This window comes from Terrapene carolina, unplaced genomic scaffold, assembly GCF_002925995.2.
Source record: "Terrapene carolina triunguis isolate 2854851 unplaced genomic scaffold, T_m_triunguis-2.0 Scaffold85, whole genome shotgun sequence".
NCBI lineage: Eukaryota > Metazoa > Chordata > Testudines > Emydidae > Terrapene > Terrapene triunguis.
This window is the reverse complement of record NW_020664436.1, coordinates 45,536,295-45,552,917: the sequence shown is the minus strand read 5'-3', so window position 1 is coordinate 45,552,917 and position 16,623 is coordinate 45,536,295. Positions and strand designations below refer to the sequence as shown.

Genomic DNA, 16,623 nt, shown 5'->3' with positions numbered 1-16,623 from the left:
TTTATTTTTGGCTATTTTTCCTTTTTTTGAGTGGAAAAGAGGGTGAGGAAACAACTGAAATATTTCCATTAGAAAAAAATAAACTTCTGGTTTTAAAAAGTACACAAAATAACTTCAAAAAGGCTGATTGGTATAACTAACGCTTGCCCTGTACACCTGCTTTTTGATCAACTTATCACTGCAGAATTTGGCTACATTCACAACCTTGCTCAAGATTACATTGGACCTTGTTTGAAGCATAATATTAGATTTCTGACCTACTGGTTTCAATTCATCTCTTCAGAAAGCTTGTACGCTGACCCAAGGTCCAATGTAATCTTACAAATCCACCCCACCACTTAAAGCTAACCAGTCTTTCAAATCAAAGAGGTTAAATGCTGGAAGTGAAAGGGCCAAATCCTCATTCCGCTGAATCTGGAACAGCATTTGTCTGCATTAAATCTGCTCCCATCAATCCCAATTTCAGCTGTACATGGAGAGTTCAATATAGTGTATATATAAAATCAAGTTAGAAATGTGAAGTGTTCTCAATAATGTGTGTTAAGAAACAGCAACTGAAGTCTCCATTTGTATCATTCACTTTACATTAGTCAGTTGCAGAGTCCAGCCCCACTGACAGGGTAACTGATTAGGGGTTAGCTGAGGTACAGCCACTGTCATTCCCTTTTCTCCCAGTGAAACCCATTTCAGTTGTCCTTTATCTCCAATCAGCTTCACCTGGGGGAGGGGGAAAAAAAACAATTAAATGAAGTCTATTCAAAGTGACTGTTGTTCCAGTGATTCAAATCGTAGTCTATTCAAAGTGACTGTTGTCCCAATGATTACCTGCATATATTTTTCCACTAGTTAACAGGTCTTTTTAACATAACGGATTAACTATAGGCACCACTGTGCCAGCCACATGAATGGTCAGGGGATGTCCAAAGGTTCTAAACATGCTTCTAAGGTGTTCATATAAATAAGATGGCAAATGTAATGATGCTGTGTCCTATGATTTGGGCCAGACTATGGTTATTATGTTCTACATGCAGATGGCAATGGGAAATCAAAAGGATTTTGAGACACTAGCTCCCTATGTAAAGGGCCAGGTTTCACAATACAAACCAGATCATTGTCTTACAAATTATGGTGTAGTTTACATTTTTTAAATAAATACTACCACAAAAATAGAGCAAAGTGACTATACACAAGCAATGTTCAGATGAATAAGCAGAACATGTACACAAAGATGAAAAGGTTCCAAACATCATAATGCAATGTTACACTTTTGGAAAGTTAGTTAACAGTTTCTTAAACTTGCACTACTTCTTGCCTATAGGAAGAAGTCAGATGCCAACATGGGTATTTTAGGGGAAGCAGGAGTTTTTGTTTTTTTAAAAGATAAGATATTCTGGAATCTACTTTTAAACTGAATTGTACTTTATTGTAATGGAAATAACCATTCTGCTCAGCTCAGGAAAATCAATGGTTTTTTAATACACTATTGCTTCATTTAAAAAGCATATTAGAAAGCAGGATTTGTGTGTGGGGGAAATCACTTAAGTAGCTATATAGAAATTATACTATTGTACTTAAGGTGGTATAAATTCTATTCTCAATTTACTCTGCTGTAAGTCAGGAGTAATTGATTTAGTACAACTGACATGTCCATTACACACACTGTTAACAGTAAGTAAAATTTTGGCAGATTAAAAAAATTAAAAAAACCCGATAGTGTTCTTTGAACAAGTCTTTGAAATAACTTCTATTTGTCTACGTTACACTACACTTCCTCTGAAATTTTGACATTGCATTGTGACCAGCTGTAGTCACGAGGAGTATTAATATTTAGAAAGGAAGTAGGGTCTTGTGTCAAAGCATTGGCTTTGTTTTTACATATGGCATTGCTGGCATTGTTTTTACATATCACGAAAGGTGACAGGTATGCATTATTTGAAAACAAAAATGTTCAGGGTTGACTGCACGTCTCTCTTATTATGTTTGTACAAAGCCTAGCACATTAAAGCTCCAGTATTGGTAGGGGCCTCTAGGCATTACCATAATGCTGCTACTAATAATGATTAAGAATGCAAAGCTAAGAATGATCTATTCATTTTAAAGTCTCCCTATTCCTTGCCTTTCATCTGAGGAGCGCAGGCCAAATTCTTCAGTGCCATGATAATGTAATTCAGTTGCCAACTGTAATTTGTGCTAAAGTAGCACTGTGTGTGTGTGTGTGTGTGTGTGTGTGTAACACAAGCACCCCCATTTATATACCAAGGTGTCATTATGGGAGAAGTGTGCTGAAGTGGGAACACCTGGTCAAAAATTGGGCATGTCAAGAGGAAAGTCACATTAGGCTAGAGTGGTGTAAACAGCCAAAAAGCTATTCACAAGAGGGTGTAACACAACATCTGTTGGAGATGGAGGAATTACCACCTGCCCTTGCACTCCCATAAGTCAGGGTAGACTGCCTCAGCAAGACACCCTTAGAACCAAGGGAACATACTCTAGACCATCTAGCCGCTCAGGGCATCACAGGTCCGGTTGGAAGCCTATTGATGGACCTATTTGCATCCATGACCAGTTTGAAAAAACTAAGAGGTACTACCTGTGAAAGCGATGCTCCCTTATGTCAGAAGTAGGCCTCCTTTATGGCATTCCTCCCTCAGCCACTGAGGGTCTTTTGACACAAAACACTAGTTCGCAGCAAGCAGGGGTGTAAATCTATGTCACACGAGCCTGCCGCACATTAAGTGTCTGTGTGGACCTTGCTGCCAGGCACTAAAAGTTCCATAGTGAGCTGGATCTACCCTGATTTGAAATGGGAGTAGATTAAAGACACTAGGGAACTTTTTGTGTGCAGCAACAGGGTCCACACAGATACTTAATTTACACCTCAGCCTGCACCAAACTAAGTGTCGAATACACAGGTTCTGAGAGTAAAAGGGAACAGGCCATGGTGATAACGCTCACCTTCTCCTTAGCCCTCAGGTCTTGGTTCTCAGACCTGCTTTAGATGTGAATGGACTCTCCTCTCAAACTCCGAATACACACAGAACTGTGCAAAAGGGACCAAGCTTAAACTAACATCCAGTGCAGCTTACCCCATCAGCTGGGATACTGAGGGGAAAGGCAGGGCATTAATTGAGATATACTCAGATAATCTTGGCAAGTGATGCACACCCACATGCTGCAGAGGAAGGCAAAAAAACCCCAAGATCACTGCCAATCTAATCTGGGGGGAAATTCCTTCCTAACCCCACATATGGTGATTAATTAGACCCTGAGCATGTGAGCAACAACCAGCCAGCCCAGCACCTGAGAGAGAATGCTCAGGGCCACCCGGAGCAACGGCCCACCCCAACAGTGTCCCAGAGGAAGGACAACAAACAAACAAACAAACCCAGAATACATTTGTAGGCAAAGAGATCACACATATCTTATGAGGAGGTGTGTGGGATTCCTACACAGTCATCCATCCACACACTCAAGCACTGTAGAGTCAACATTCTCACCCAGGCTGAGGCAGCATTTGGTAGAAGGCTGTTACTGAATGGGGTGCCCCAGTTACCCTTAAGTTCCTTTACAATTCTATGTGGGTAAACTAATCCTCCACCCTCCCAAGGGATGACTTGCTGCTTTTTGCATGCCACTGTGAAGGCTGTCTGACATGGAGGGGACTGGGCTTGTCTTCACTACCAGCGTAAGTCAACCTAAGTTACGCTACCCCAGCTTAGGTCGACGTACCCTGGTGTCTTCACTGCGCTTTGTTGATGGGAAACGCTCTATGGTCGACTTATCTTACTCTTCTCGGGGAGCTGGAGAGCGCTCTGCTGTCAATTTAGCGGGTCTTCACTAGATCCGCTAAATCGACACCCACTGCATTGATTGCAGCAGCGTCGATCTCCTGGTAGTGAAGACAAGTCCTCAGACAGAGACAATTCTGTCTTACTGTGTATTTGCATTCTCGGAACCTCCAGGTCAGACAGTTAGACCCTCCCTATGGAGAACTGCGTTAAGTTTGCTGGAGAGGGGTGTCTGCCTCTTGCTTGCTTGTTGAGTAGTTTGAAAGGCAAGTGGGTATTCCTCCAGGAAATCGCTGTATTTCATGTCAAGGCTCTGCTGTGGGAGGTTTGAGTTGAACAGCACTTTTACACTTTGATATAGTTAGCATTTTTCAGCTTTAGAAGCTATCATCCTGGGGAGTTTGTCCTAAGAGGTGGTCCTAAGCCCAGGCTTACAGCAAAGATCTGCTCAGCCCCCAGTTGGCAAGGAGCAAGAGAACGCCCTACTATGAAGTCTGACGTGGAGGGTCCTAGACTGAAAGTTAACAGGTAAGACAGAATTTTCCCTTTTTTCCAACATAGTCTATTCTGTTTTTACATATCACCAAAGGTGACAGGTATGCATTATTTGAAAACAAAAATGTTCAGGGTTGACTGCACATTTTTCAGATATATTCTGACCTATCTTATGAATATGTTCCTTTATTTATTCATAGACAATGAGTTAGAAAGCTCACAGAAGTAGCAAAAAAGACAGTGGTCACTTACTTGTGTCTCTCCAATGATGGTTTTTGGGTCACCAAGTACCAGAGTCCCTGAGATTGGCCAATTAAGGAAAATGGCATAGACTGTCTCTTCTTTAGGTTTGAACGTGTACCTGGTTGGAAATGGAGAGTCATATAATTTATGTCCAGTTTTTCTTGTAATTATCTACACACTTGAGAGTAATGTACATGTAAAGATTTCAGGACTGGAAAAGGAATTTTAAAAGTTGATGGCAATTAGGGTCACAAACACCACAAGAACTGTTTACATCAGAACTACAGCAATGCAGTCCTCGCCCTGCCAAACTACTATTTAAAAAAGTTTGGATTCCAGCAGATCTTTTTTCCAAGTATAATTTATTCTCTACCAAACAATCGTACAAATATTTGTAACACTTCTCTCTCTCTTCTTACATATTAATGTTTCTCATGAGTTTTACTTCCGGCTTTTTATTGTTTCTAGACGTGATATTTATATTTAATAGCCAATGCTGGGCACAGGAGTACAGAACGGCCCACGAGGGAAGGAGAAGCAGTAGGGCCAAAATGCAGATGAGAGATGGTTGTGGATTACTGGCACAGCAAAGGCACAGAAGCTTAGGAATAGAGAAGGGTCCAGAGACTAGAAAGGGGTAAATTTGATGGATGATTTCACCAGAAATGACATTACCATTATTTTACCAAATAATCTATCCATCATACTCAATTTGACAGGGGTCATGACCATCCTACTATTGATCAGAGTTGTTTTCTAGGATTTTTTTTAAAACAAATTCCAGCTTTGGAAGCTATTATTGTGGGGCATTCTTTCTAAGGGTCCTTAAAAAAAGTGGCTAATTTAAAAAAAAGTGCTTTAACATGTCTGTCCTTCTCATGATAGTGATATTGACTTACTGCTTATAAGCAGTTTTATATTGTATCAATCAATATTCTACAGCAATTCCTAGGTCCTGCTTTAGTTTTTCTGCTACTTTGGCTAAGAGGCATAAATAGGCCAAAGATACACATCGAGCCTTTGTTTCAGTCTGCATTGGAAGCATGCACTCTCGTCTCCCAGTTTTTTTCCCCTAATCATTACGATGTACCAACTACACTAATGTCCAGTATATATATTCTTCCTTTAGGCACCTACCTTGGCTTGCCGAAAGGGTTCTTTTCTGAGACAGCCAAATAGCATACAAATTAAGGTAGTGGTTTCTTTATTGTAAATACTTGTCCACTAGAAATTGGACAATTTCACAAAAGGGTCTCAATAGTTATATTTTCTGCATGTTGTTTCACTAGTCTTACCACACTCCTGGTGTGACAGTGTCATTCTGAGTTCTCCATGGTTTAGTTCCGTAAATGGCTTCTCCATTGACTCTCAGCCAGTCACCCATCTGCCTTAGGCGTTCTTGGAATATAACATCAATGCGACCATCATGGGTGGGCCCAATGTTCATCAGGAGATTTCCCCCACATGATACTGTTTCTACGAGTTGCTGAAACATTTAGAAAAGTCAGAATGTTAAGATTATGGCCAATGAAGGCATACACATTGTTCGGTGTTCTTACCAAAACTTAGTACTGTACTCTGCTCCAGACATATGGGTTGAAAGGGCTGAATCAGTATTTGACATTGCAATACGTTAGTGGTTCCAATAGTTTCTACAAAATTTAAGCTTCCATTAAAAATGTAACATTTTTAGCTCTTATGGCTCAAGAAAACCTTCCAAATGTGATCTCATTCTGTGATGCATGACTAACTCTGCATTTTTTCAGTCTGTCTGCATTATGAATTATCTGCTCCCCATTTGTTTAACTGGGGGCTTGATTCTGAACCCTAGTGATGACTGATATCAGTCGTTTTATATTGTAAACATCCAGATATTCTGAAATGGTGGTCAGAGTCTGGGATTGTAGTTGGATACTGTGAAGAGTACTGATATACACACACACACACAATCTTACTTCTTTAGTTACACTAAAAAAAACTACTTGTACTGCAGAATAAAATGAAATTAAACAAATATCTTTGGTTTCTGCAGCTGAATACTTTTCATTTCTTTTCAGAACTATCTTGTATTTAATAGAGGAGTTTAAAGTAAACTGCAGCACCTAAACTATTAGGAGAGAGCTTACACACTAAGACCTCGTTCCTGCAACTGATTTCAGGTGGGTGGACCTCCTGTATCTGCACAAAGCCCCCTTGAACTCAATGAGGCTCCATGCAGGTGCAGGGGTCCACCTGCAAAGAACCAGTTGCAGGATTAGGATCCTACCCTACCTTACTAATTTGTTTTAAATCACAATTATCTGCATATCCAACTTTCATGAACAAAGTATTTTAATTTAAAAATGCAAGTAAAAGATTGGATTGCATTGGGGAAAATAAAACACCTAAAAAAAACCAGATGCAAAGTAACAAGGAAGTCATTCCTGAAACAACCAAATATACTAAAGCCTTTTGCATTTCTCTCACACCAGAGACTGATGAACACCTGGAGCCCTTGCACTCTGAAATAATTCCCTACTGTTGTATTAGGTAAAATTCTCATTGACTTCAGCAGGCATTAAAGTGTTTAAAAGCTACAGGATCGCCTCCGAATTTGGGTATATGAGGTACAATATGTACATCTGTTTGAATGTTTCTTTCTTGTACATAATATTTTGTTTGACATACTGTACATCAAATTACTTAACCCGGAGAAGGACTTAGTTGTTAATACACCAATTAAATGACTTTGTAGGTTCATTTGGAAGTCTCGAACTGGTAGGATCAATAAAACATCAATTTTATTATCACAAATTTTACAGGATTACCTGTGGGAGAAGTTAGAATTAGCCAGCAGAAATTCAACCCATTCCCTAGGAACTACTTCCTTTGTGATTAACTAACTGTCACTGAAATCCTAGTCTGTGGTCACACTTCTATTGGAACCTTTCCTAGCATACTTTTCTGGCAACTGGCCCTTTACGTTGGGAAGAGCGAAACAGCTACAACAGTAAAGTTGCTATTTTGTAGCTGACTGCTGAGGGCTACATCTCACTTCCTTCTACCTGGCAAGTACTGATAGCTCTTACTGTGGTTTACGTTGGTTTTTCTTTCATGCCTCAGAAAAGGCCACCTTCATATTTTTATATCTATACCCGCAGATTTTTTTAAACTAGAGGGCACTGATAGCTTGCATTATACTTAAGGTTAGTTCCATCTTGCATTCTAACTTATTAAAAAAATTGTAAGAAATTACATGTAAGACCTACACCTAAGATAAAAATGTAACTCAGCTGTTAGACTGTTAGCTGTTAACTCTAACCCAGCTGTTAGATTGCAAAGTCCAGCCATCAAACGAAAGCTAGATTTGGGTTATGTGATGATATCAAACTAACCACACACACAAAATAACTGAGTGTTACAACAACTGCAAATTTCACTGTGTTGTGACTACTCCTCAGAGATTAAAGTTTCTAGTTGATCTGATCTAGTTGTCTCTAAATGTGTGCAAGTAGTAAGTTTGGGAGCACCCTTTGAACTCTGGAGGGCAATGAAGGTTGCCGGTGGAGGCAGAAGTGTATTTGGGTTCTTTGGATGAGTCAGCAATCTGTTCTCAGCACTGTCTGTTGTCAAACTCATAAGGTGATGTTGAGGGTGAAATGAGAAAAGTGTCCCCTGAAGGAAGAGGGACAGACAAACCCAAATTCCACCACATGGACCAGCCTTCAAATCTGGGTCAGATGTAACAAATTCAGTCTTGGATTGCTATTTCCACCAATCTGTAAGAAACATTCATATTTCTATCCTGTCTTCGGAAAACTTTTATCCTTTTGTATTTATGAAATAGCAACATTTAAATGTAGAGTATCACTCTTTGCATTGCATGAATGTAGACTCTCTTTTTTGGAAACAATTAGCTATATGCTGTGTAAACAGGGATTCAGCAAACATAAAGCCCATCAGCTTCTATGGAATTTAATGTGTGTTTTGCCATTGACTTCAGTGGCAGCAGGATTGGTTCCCCGAGTGTTGCTGGCAGAATATTCTGGGAGATATGAGTAGAAAACTACAGAAACAATAATGACTCTTTTGTATTTAAATGCCACAAACACTTAAAGTGTGTAATTTGCATAAAATACTTAGAAAAATACTAAATATCCATGGCTTTATTATTACTTCATATTTGTCACCATAGTGTAGGAGCAGAGAGAACCTTAAAGACAGAAGTGCAATAAAAGTAACTGAGTGGAATTTATGGGCCTGATCCTCATCTTGCTTATACATATGTAAATCACAAGTAATTCCACTGAAGTCAAACTGGTGTAAGAGAGAGGAGAATCAAACCATAGTTAAGGTAGAGCCATTACTGAACTTAGTTTGATAATATAATCAAAGGAAATGATCATCAAGAGATCACATAATAAGTTATTTCTTACCATTACATTGGTGAACTATAATAATCAGAAGTAATGGCCAGATGTTGTATACCATGTCTCTGTCTTACTGTACCTTTACCAGTTCTTCAATCGTGAGGTAATCACTTAGCTGCGTATTCCTCCTATAACCCCATGACCATTTGTCTATGGTCATACAGTTCTCCCACTTATGAGGCAAAAGGTGTCCTGGGTTATAGCGGTCGCTGCAGGTGTAGTATCCACCATGTTTACAAATGCTGCCAACTCCCCAACGATCATTTGTTACAACTGTATCCCGAACTGGGCTGAAATTACAGACATTTTAAACAAATGGGTATGATTTTTAATTATTTAGACTAAATGTCAGCTCTTTTTCCCAGAAATTCACATTCAAGATGTTTTCTGTATTCCTAATTTTCCTCTTTACACAATGAAAATGGGTAAGAAATCTGGACTGAGATTTCTGTCTCTGAGGTCTTACACAGAATGAGAGTAGCGAATGGACCCGTTTCTGCACTCCTTACTCAGGCATGCCTCCGACGGTCTGCCATGGAAATAGATTGCAGTACAGATCCTTCAATATACACTGTGCCTTATGTGCAGAGTCAAAGGCACGGTCTGTGAAGAAAGTGTCCTGATCATTTTCTTAACAAAACCACCCTACTTGCCATCATGGTAGATGACTGTTACTTACAGGAGAATAAAAATAGACAGAATGGCCAGACCATGTTAATGGAACAACTTGTGGACCTGCTTGACATTTTTCATGAAAATGTTCACAGTTTTTCGCCATGTCTAATAATTTGGTTGTTACAGGGAATACTCTTCCCTGACTTGATCCCTTATATTGCAGGGGAATTAAGTGGGAGATGACATGGTTAAGTGGCCATTAAGTGAAACAATGGATCCCACACAATATATGGAAAATGAGACAGAAGCTATAGACTGGCCAAAGTTCCAATGTAAGGGCTAAATATATGATAAAAACAAGATACCTGTCGTTATACAGCCAGGCTAAAAACCCAGTGCTGTTCCAGTAAGTATCTGGTGCGTTACCATCCCCATCAGACCAGAGGATCTCTGGTTGGTATTTCATCACAATCTCATAGAGCTCAGGCAATGACTTGGCAGTTGGAAACTGTCTTGTCTTGAATACATTGGAGGCATCATAAAGGAAGAGAGGATTGAACCATTCAAAGAGAGAGTGATACAGCCCAAAGTGCAAATCAGTCCTGGTTCTAATAGATGTTGCTAGTTCAGCCACAATGTCCCGTTTTGGTCCTACATTGACAGCATTCCAATTCCAAGAGTATTTGGACCCCCACAAAGTAAAACCTAGAAAGAGAAAGTTGAAGGATAAAAAGAGAATAAAAAGCACTGTAAGCATATTCTTATATATGCTATGCTATTAGTCAAACACACATGCTGATTGCAGTTCCCCAGGAAGAGGAATTAGGCTCTCCCCTCTTCTGCAGCTCCCCAGAAAGAAGAATTAGGCTCTCCCTACTTCTGCTTGCCCTATCACTGAAATCTCTAGTTATGTATAACCATAATATTCCTTCCTTTAGAAGAATCCAATATCAAAATGTTGCTTAAAAATTGTTATATAAAGAACACAACTCTCACTTTCTCTACTAAGCAGACAATTATTCTTTCCTCATATTAAGTGTTCATTCCACATAGATTTTCCTTGTAAACAGGGTATATTTTGGGGGGCATTTTGATGATTGCTTGGATGCATCAAATATATCATCTCAATATACATCCAAGAATAGGAAAATACTTGATACATTCAGTGACTTAAAAACTCTCCCCTCTATCATTTGCATTCAAAGACTCTCTGCTCTCTTGGTTGTTATATCTTATGAAATGCTCCCTGACATATTAAAAAGTTTAATCAAGCTCTCAATAAATTTATCTGGGCAGAGGGAAAATCTAGAGTAGCCTTTAAAAAGCTAAACCTAACATTAAGTACCAGTGGCTTTAACTTTTCAGGTATCTGGATTTATAACTCAGCAGCCCAGTGTAGGCATGTTCAATACTGCTGCATTTCAGCTAAGCCTAAACCAGGCTCGACCAAGGCCAGAAAGGCTAGATAGACTTTCATCTTCAAGGAGCTTTACAAACATTATCTAACAAATCTTCACAGCACTTCTGGGAACTGGGTCAATATCATTATCCCCATTTTAACGAGACAAACAGGTTAATGTATTTGCTCAAGGCCACAAAAGAAGCTGCCTGAAATTCAGGCTGCTGTGAATGGGAGTTTTGCTCTTAACTTCAGTGGGCCCAGGGTTTCAGCCCACGTGTCAGAGCTGGGTTTACTGGTTGCCAGTCCTGTGCCCACACCCTGCCTCGCTCTTAAAAACAAGTTCTGGACTAACGACTGTGTTCAACAGACCTGATGGAGTGGAATAGCAGGCCATTGCTTTGATAATATCACTGTGAGATTTTTCTTCTCCTAAGAACTGGTGCAAGCCTACCAAACTGCTTACAGTCTTAGGTTTTGGGCCAGAGAGTATCTGACATTCCAATACTAATTGCTACCTCTGTGGACCTGCCAAGATGTGGTATTGTGAAGCTGGATAGGATTTATCAAAAGGGGGAAGATGAAAAGAGTACAAAGGGCGAAAGTACAGTCTTGTCGTGATCGCACAGGACCAAAGCTCGGGCAGTCTGGATTGGTTCCCTGCTTTGCCACACTTCTTGTGTGATCCTGTGAAAGTCACTTAAATCTCTGTGTGTCAGTCTTCCAAATGGTGATGATAAATGGTGGTAAAATGGTGATGATAATACTGCCTTTGTCTACCTTGTCCATTTAGACTGTAAACTTTTTGGGATAGGGATTGTCTCTTACTATGGGTATGTATAGCACCTAGTACCACGGAGACCTGATCTTGATTTGGGCTTCTAGCTGCAACAGTAATAATAGAAATCAAGCTACTAATGTTGAAATATAATTGTGCATATTTCAAAATCTGCAACCAACTCCCAAGAGCATATTGTACCTTTCTTGGAGAAATGTACAGAGCTAACAAACTCTGCACACAGCAATGTTCTATATGAAACAGAACACAATTTACTCTTGTGGTTCATTAAGCAATAAAAAGCCTAGAGCTAAATTACGCAACAGTCAGACATTAACAACTTCTGTGGCTGTTGTAGGAAGCTCTGCAGCACTCTTAACTTCAGTGGTTGCAACCTATAGCAGGAGGAATAATGTGATAACAAATTCTTCCTTCTATCAATGTTCCAGCCTTTTATAGGGGATATGGGCTAACAAATACCACTTTTATTCTTGCCAGATTTTTAGCATCTAGCCAGCTGGACAAGATAGCTTCACCTGGGTTTTTCTTCTGCTAGAAGAAATGAACCACGAACTGCAACAATTGCCAGCACTTATGCACATTCTATTTACCTTCATGATGTTTTGAAGTCAAGACAACATATTTTGCACCAGAAGCCTTCAGAATATCTGCCCACTGGTTGGCATCAAAAAACTCAGCTGTAAACAAAGGGCCAAAATCTTCATAACTGAAGCCAGGAGGATAATTTGTTTCCATAAATTTTACATAGGGCTGTCTCTTTTCCTTCTGCCAGTACCACCTTCCAAATACACAATAAAAATATCCAATGACATTTTAAAAATATATATAATTAAAATAATCAATTCCTGTTTTGCCATTCTAAAGGGCAGTGCACACTGACACAGACATACTATGGAACGACACTGGAAATAAAATAAAACGGCTTCAGGCAATAATAGCCTTGATATTTGGAGGCAGCCTGGTCTACCTTACTCAAGGACTTCATTTGAGGGACTCCCAGTGTTTCCTATTGAGCTGTGTTGTACACCAGCTAAAATTTGATGGGAGTGGGGAAAATAAAGATAGTCTTATTTAGGGGCCAAATGCTGAAAACTTAGAACCAGGGCTGGTGTGGGATGTAGGCAGCTACGTTGGGTGCCAGTTTTGTAGGAACATCCCTAGTCTGGGCCAGCACAGCTATGGACTTCTTTAAGTGTGCACCCCCTGTAGAAGAGTAAGAGCAGCCATACCAGCACAGCACAGCTTTTTTGCTTCTGCCTCTTTAAGGGCACCACCACTTTGCAGTAGCTACTTGGGATGACAGCCATCTCACTGCTCCATCTACCTCCACCCCAAGCACAGTTTTTAGGGAGTTTTGCTTCTTTAAGGATGGCCCATACCCCACATCATCAGCAGCAAAAAATTGCAGCATAGACAGAAGCATGACTCCAGTGTGGTTGTCCCCCCACACCAACACAGGTATGAGGAGGTGTGACAGGGTGGACTAGGTCTAGAAGCCTCATGGCCCTGCCAGACCCTGTTCCAGAAAAGAGCAGAGGAGAAGTCCTTCCAGCAGCCTACAGTGGTTTTAGAGGAACTCCCAATCAGAGGGGCTGCTGAAGCGACCAATCCGGGGGCAGAAGGGCCATATAAAAAGAAACAGCAGAGCAGTCAGTTGCTTCCTGGAGCTTACAGAGGGAGAAGTGGGTGCCTGGCTGGAAGAGCAGCAGGACTGTGGACAGATCAGTGAGGGCAGGCTGAGCCCAGGGGACCAAGCCCAGAAGTTCACCAGACCAGGTGAGGGTACCATGATGGACCCTGCTGGTCTGGTTGAAGAGTGTGCCCAGACAAGGGCTGCCGAAAGGACACCAACTGAGGGTACTGAGATGGACCCCTCTTGGGCTGTTAAAGAAGGCAGTGCCTCTGGGAAGGATGCCCTTGTGCTATGGGGCCATGAGCAAGAACTAGAGACTGTATACCCCAGAAGGGGGGACAGTGTGTGTGACTCGGCTGGAGGGCTGAGTCACTGAAGACCCGCCAAAAGAGCCATCGGCCAGAGGAGTGCTTCCCCCTGTTCAAAGCGGAGGGATTGCAAACATGTATCAACCAGAGAGGTGGATGCCAGCCCAATTACAGGAGGGAATTCCTAGGGCAGCAAAACGTCCAGCACCAGCCCTGTAGATTAGTGATTTCCACATAGAGAAAAAAGGTGGGTGAAATCATATCTTTTATTGAACCAACTTCTGTTGGTCAAAGAAACAAACTCTGTGTAGTGCTTAATCTTGTCTCTTTAACCAACAGAAGTTAGGCCAATAAAATATATTACCTCAGGCACCTTGTCTCTAATATCCTGGGACCGACATGGCTACAACAATACTGCTTACTACATAAACAGTTCCCCGTCTATGGGCATAGTAGGGATAGCATGAGTCTGTCACCATAGAAATGCTATGGCCAGTAGTAAGGGTTTGTGGGGTTACAGTCATTAGGTTTCAGAGAGTGAGGCAGAGCAGCAAAGACCTGCTGGTAAGCTTAGACATACACTGATAATTCAAAATTGGGTAGGAAAATAAACTGAGTTTTTAAAAAATGTGTTTAAATCCCAAATCGAGGATCAGAGTCTGATCTCAACAATACTCACGTAAATCCAGGGTAACTCTGCTGATATCGATAAAGTTACCCCAAATTAACATGGGCATAAGTGAGAACAGAACCTGGCCCCTTGTGGGGAAAAAACTGCACGAAAAGGCCCAGAAATCTTCCTGTGGAAAAATAGTTGCAATCTCAAGACATTTTAGTGTCTAAGGAAACTGACCCCACCTTCCCCTCTCGTCTCCTTTGCCATGCACAGGTGGCTAATGACATTAAAACTGATGGAACTGAAATTACAAAAGAAACAAACTGAAAAGTGATCTGCTGAGATCAGAGAAGTGGGAGCAACTGCAGGCCAAGGAAGAAAGTTGGTACTAACAAACAGAAGGCTGTAATGACAGGGTAAATGAGGGTAAACCACAGGTGTAAATGCTATTTACAGTCAATAGTTATTCCACATTTACACCTATGTAAGAGCAAAATCTGATACATGGCTAATAAATAACAGCTCAAATACAAAATGAGGGGACATAACAAAGCAGCCTCATCCATTGCATCAAAGTGAGTTTATTTTAATCTTGTACTACCTTAACATTTCTTTTTTGTGTAATCAAGCACTGTAGTTATCATAGGAAGGTCTGCAGTCAGGATTGAGGAGAGAAGGGGTTTACAAGATGATAATTTCTATTTATGGGGAAATTCTGCCCTCATTTACAACCTATAGAACTTCATTATTTTCCAAATGACTGCACAGAGTGCCCAGCCCATAAATAAAGAGCCACATATAAAAGTTTGAGGACAACTAGCATTGAAAGTGTAAGGGAGGATTTGGAACTATTACACAGTAGGAGGATAGTTTTGCCAGTGGATGGATCTGTATGGTTAATATACTAGGCAGGAAAAGTAATTTTTTGCAATGACATTTCAACCATAACCTTTCTTTTGGAAGGATCTGTATCACGGCCAAAGCTTTCTTTTCTATTTTTGGTACATTTGGTACCTTTATGTTTGAGGTAGAGCCCTTTTGCTCTACATCAGATGCGTGAATACTTTCAGGAGTTAAGAGAATAGACAGCATTAACATTCTCAAACTAGAGATGGCATTTCAGCCAAGAATATTTTACACTATACTAAGAATATTCTCTTAAATTGTACTTGGTATCAAAGGCAGCCAAGACATCAGCTTTATTCTTTGTCCAGAAAAATTAAGTAGTAAAGTGCAGCCCACATCAAAGAGCTGTTTCAACCCATCCCCTGCAGCTCTACTATGTGTTGGCAAAATTCTGCCTTCAGAAAATCATGTTTTGCCAGATTTTACTGCTAAGAGACAAGGGAATAATTATCACATACACTGTGGGGGGGGGGAGGGAGGGGGGAAGGGAGAGTGAAAGGTTGTTTACTGCAGGGTGCAGCTTCATTAGGGAAGGAAGAAAGAACAACAGGCTGCTCTGTCGACAGAAAGAGCAAGGGGAGGTTAAAGAGGCATAAAGGAGGAAGTGAAGAGCTGAGAGTCAAACGCATGGCAGCCTCACCAGAACCACTCACTGCCGAAGCTGGGCACGGAGAAAACGCCCCAGTGGATGAAGATGCCAAACTTGACTTCATCAAACCAGGTCGGAAGTGGTCTGGAATCCAGAGACTCCCAGGTAGGATCATAGCGCGCACTACATCCCTGCGGGGAAAAGAGCAGAAAGAGGAGCAGCAGCAGCATAGCTGGCAACGGGAGGATGCAGCCGGCGACGTGGGAGAGCAGCAGTCGTTGCCTGGGGGTGGTGTGTTTAATGTCTCACGTGAGAGCAGTCAGATGACAGCCTGCGACAGGCAGGGCTGCTTCCTGCTCCTTTTTAGTACACCCACCTAGGCTGCTGGATGCAGTTTAATGCAATGTTTAGCCAGGGCGGGGCACTGGAGGACAAGGAGATTACGAGAAGAATTTCTGAGTCTGATTTTTTTTTTCAGGCTTGCAGAGCAAGGAAAGGAGGCTTGGAGGGAAGCTGAAACCAGGCCCTACATTAGTGTCTCTTAGGGAACCCAGGATGAGTGGGCAGTGTGAAATTTGTGGTGCACACACTCACTGTTTTAACGACTCAACCTGGTGCTGTTTGCCCTCAATTGCTATATAAATCGATGGGATTTGAGCCCCTTATCCCTGGCCCCACCCCAGAGCCCACATCCCCAGCCGGAGTCCTCACACCCCTGCACCATCCAGGGCCAGGACTTCGTTGCCCTGTTCCAAGTGCAGTTGGTTTAAGACAGACCTGCTGTTACATACAGTATGATCACTAGCGCGGTGGGTGCATAGAG

The 16,623-nt window shown here is 41.3% G+C and overlaps 1 protein-coding gene across 1 annotated transcript; it reads right to left on the bottom strand.

Moving 5' to 3' along the window:
* On the bottom strand, positions 1 to 16,110 carry FUCA2 (alpha-L-fucosidase 2). The gene is made up of 7 exons (XM_024219786.2): positions 15,852 to 16,110; positions 12,339 to 12,526; positions 9,916 to 10,255; positions 9,015 to 9,225; positions 5,822 to 6,012; positions 4,536 to 4,644; positions 1 to 717 (listed from the first exon to the last, which is right to left on the bottom strand). Exons 1-7 carry the CDS (start codon positions 16,028 to 16,030, stop codon positions 577 to 579), a joined length of 1,359 nt encoding a protein of 452 aa, XP_024075554.1. The 5' UTR covers positions 16,031 to 16,110; the 3' UTR covers positions 1 to 576.
* Between the last annotated feature and the right edge of the window lie 513 nt (positions 16,111 to 16,623).

Excerpts from the sequence above, each read along its gene's own strand:
- FUCA2 (XM_024219786.2), bottom strand. The coding sequence starts at position 16,030 with ATGCTGCTGCTGCTCCTCTTTCTGCTCTTTTCCCCGCAGGGATGTAGT. Across the intron at positions 10,256-12,338 it reads GACTTCAAAACATCATGAAG|GTTTTACTTTGTGGGGGTCC; the intron begins GTAAATAGAATG and ends TTCTCTTTCTAG. Across the intron at positions 718-4,535 it reads CCATCATTGGAGAGACACAA|GTGAAGCTGATTGGAGATAA; the intron begins GTAAGTGACCAC and ends CCCCTCCCCCAG.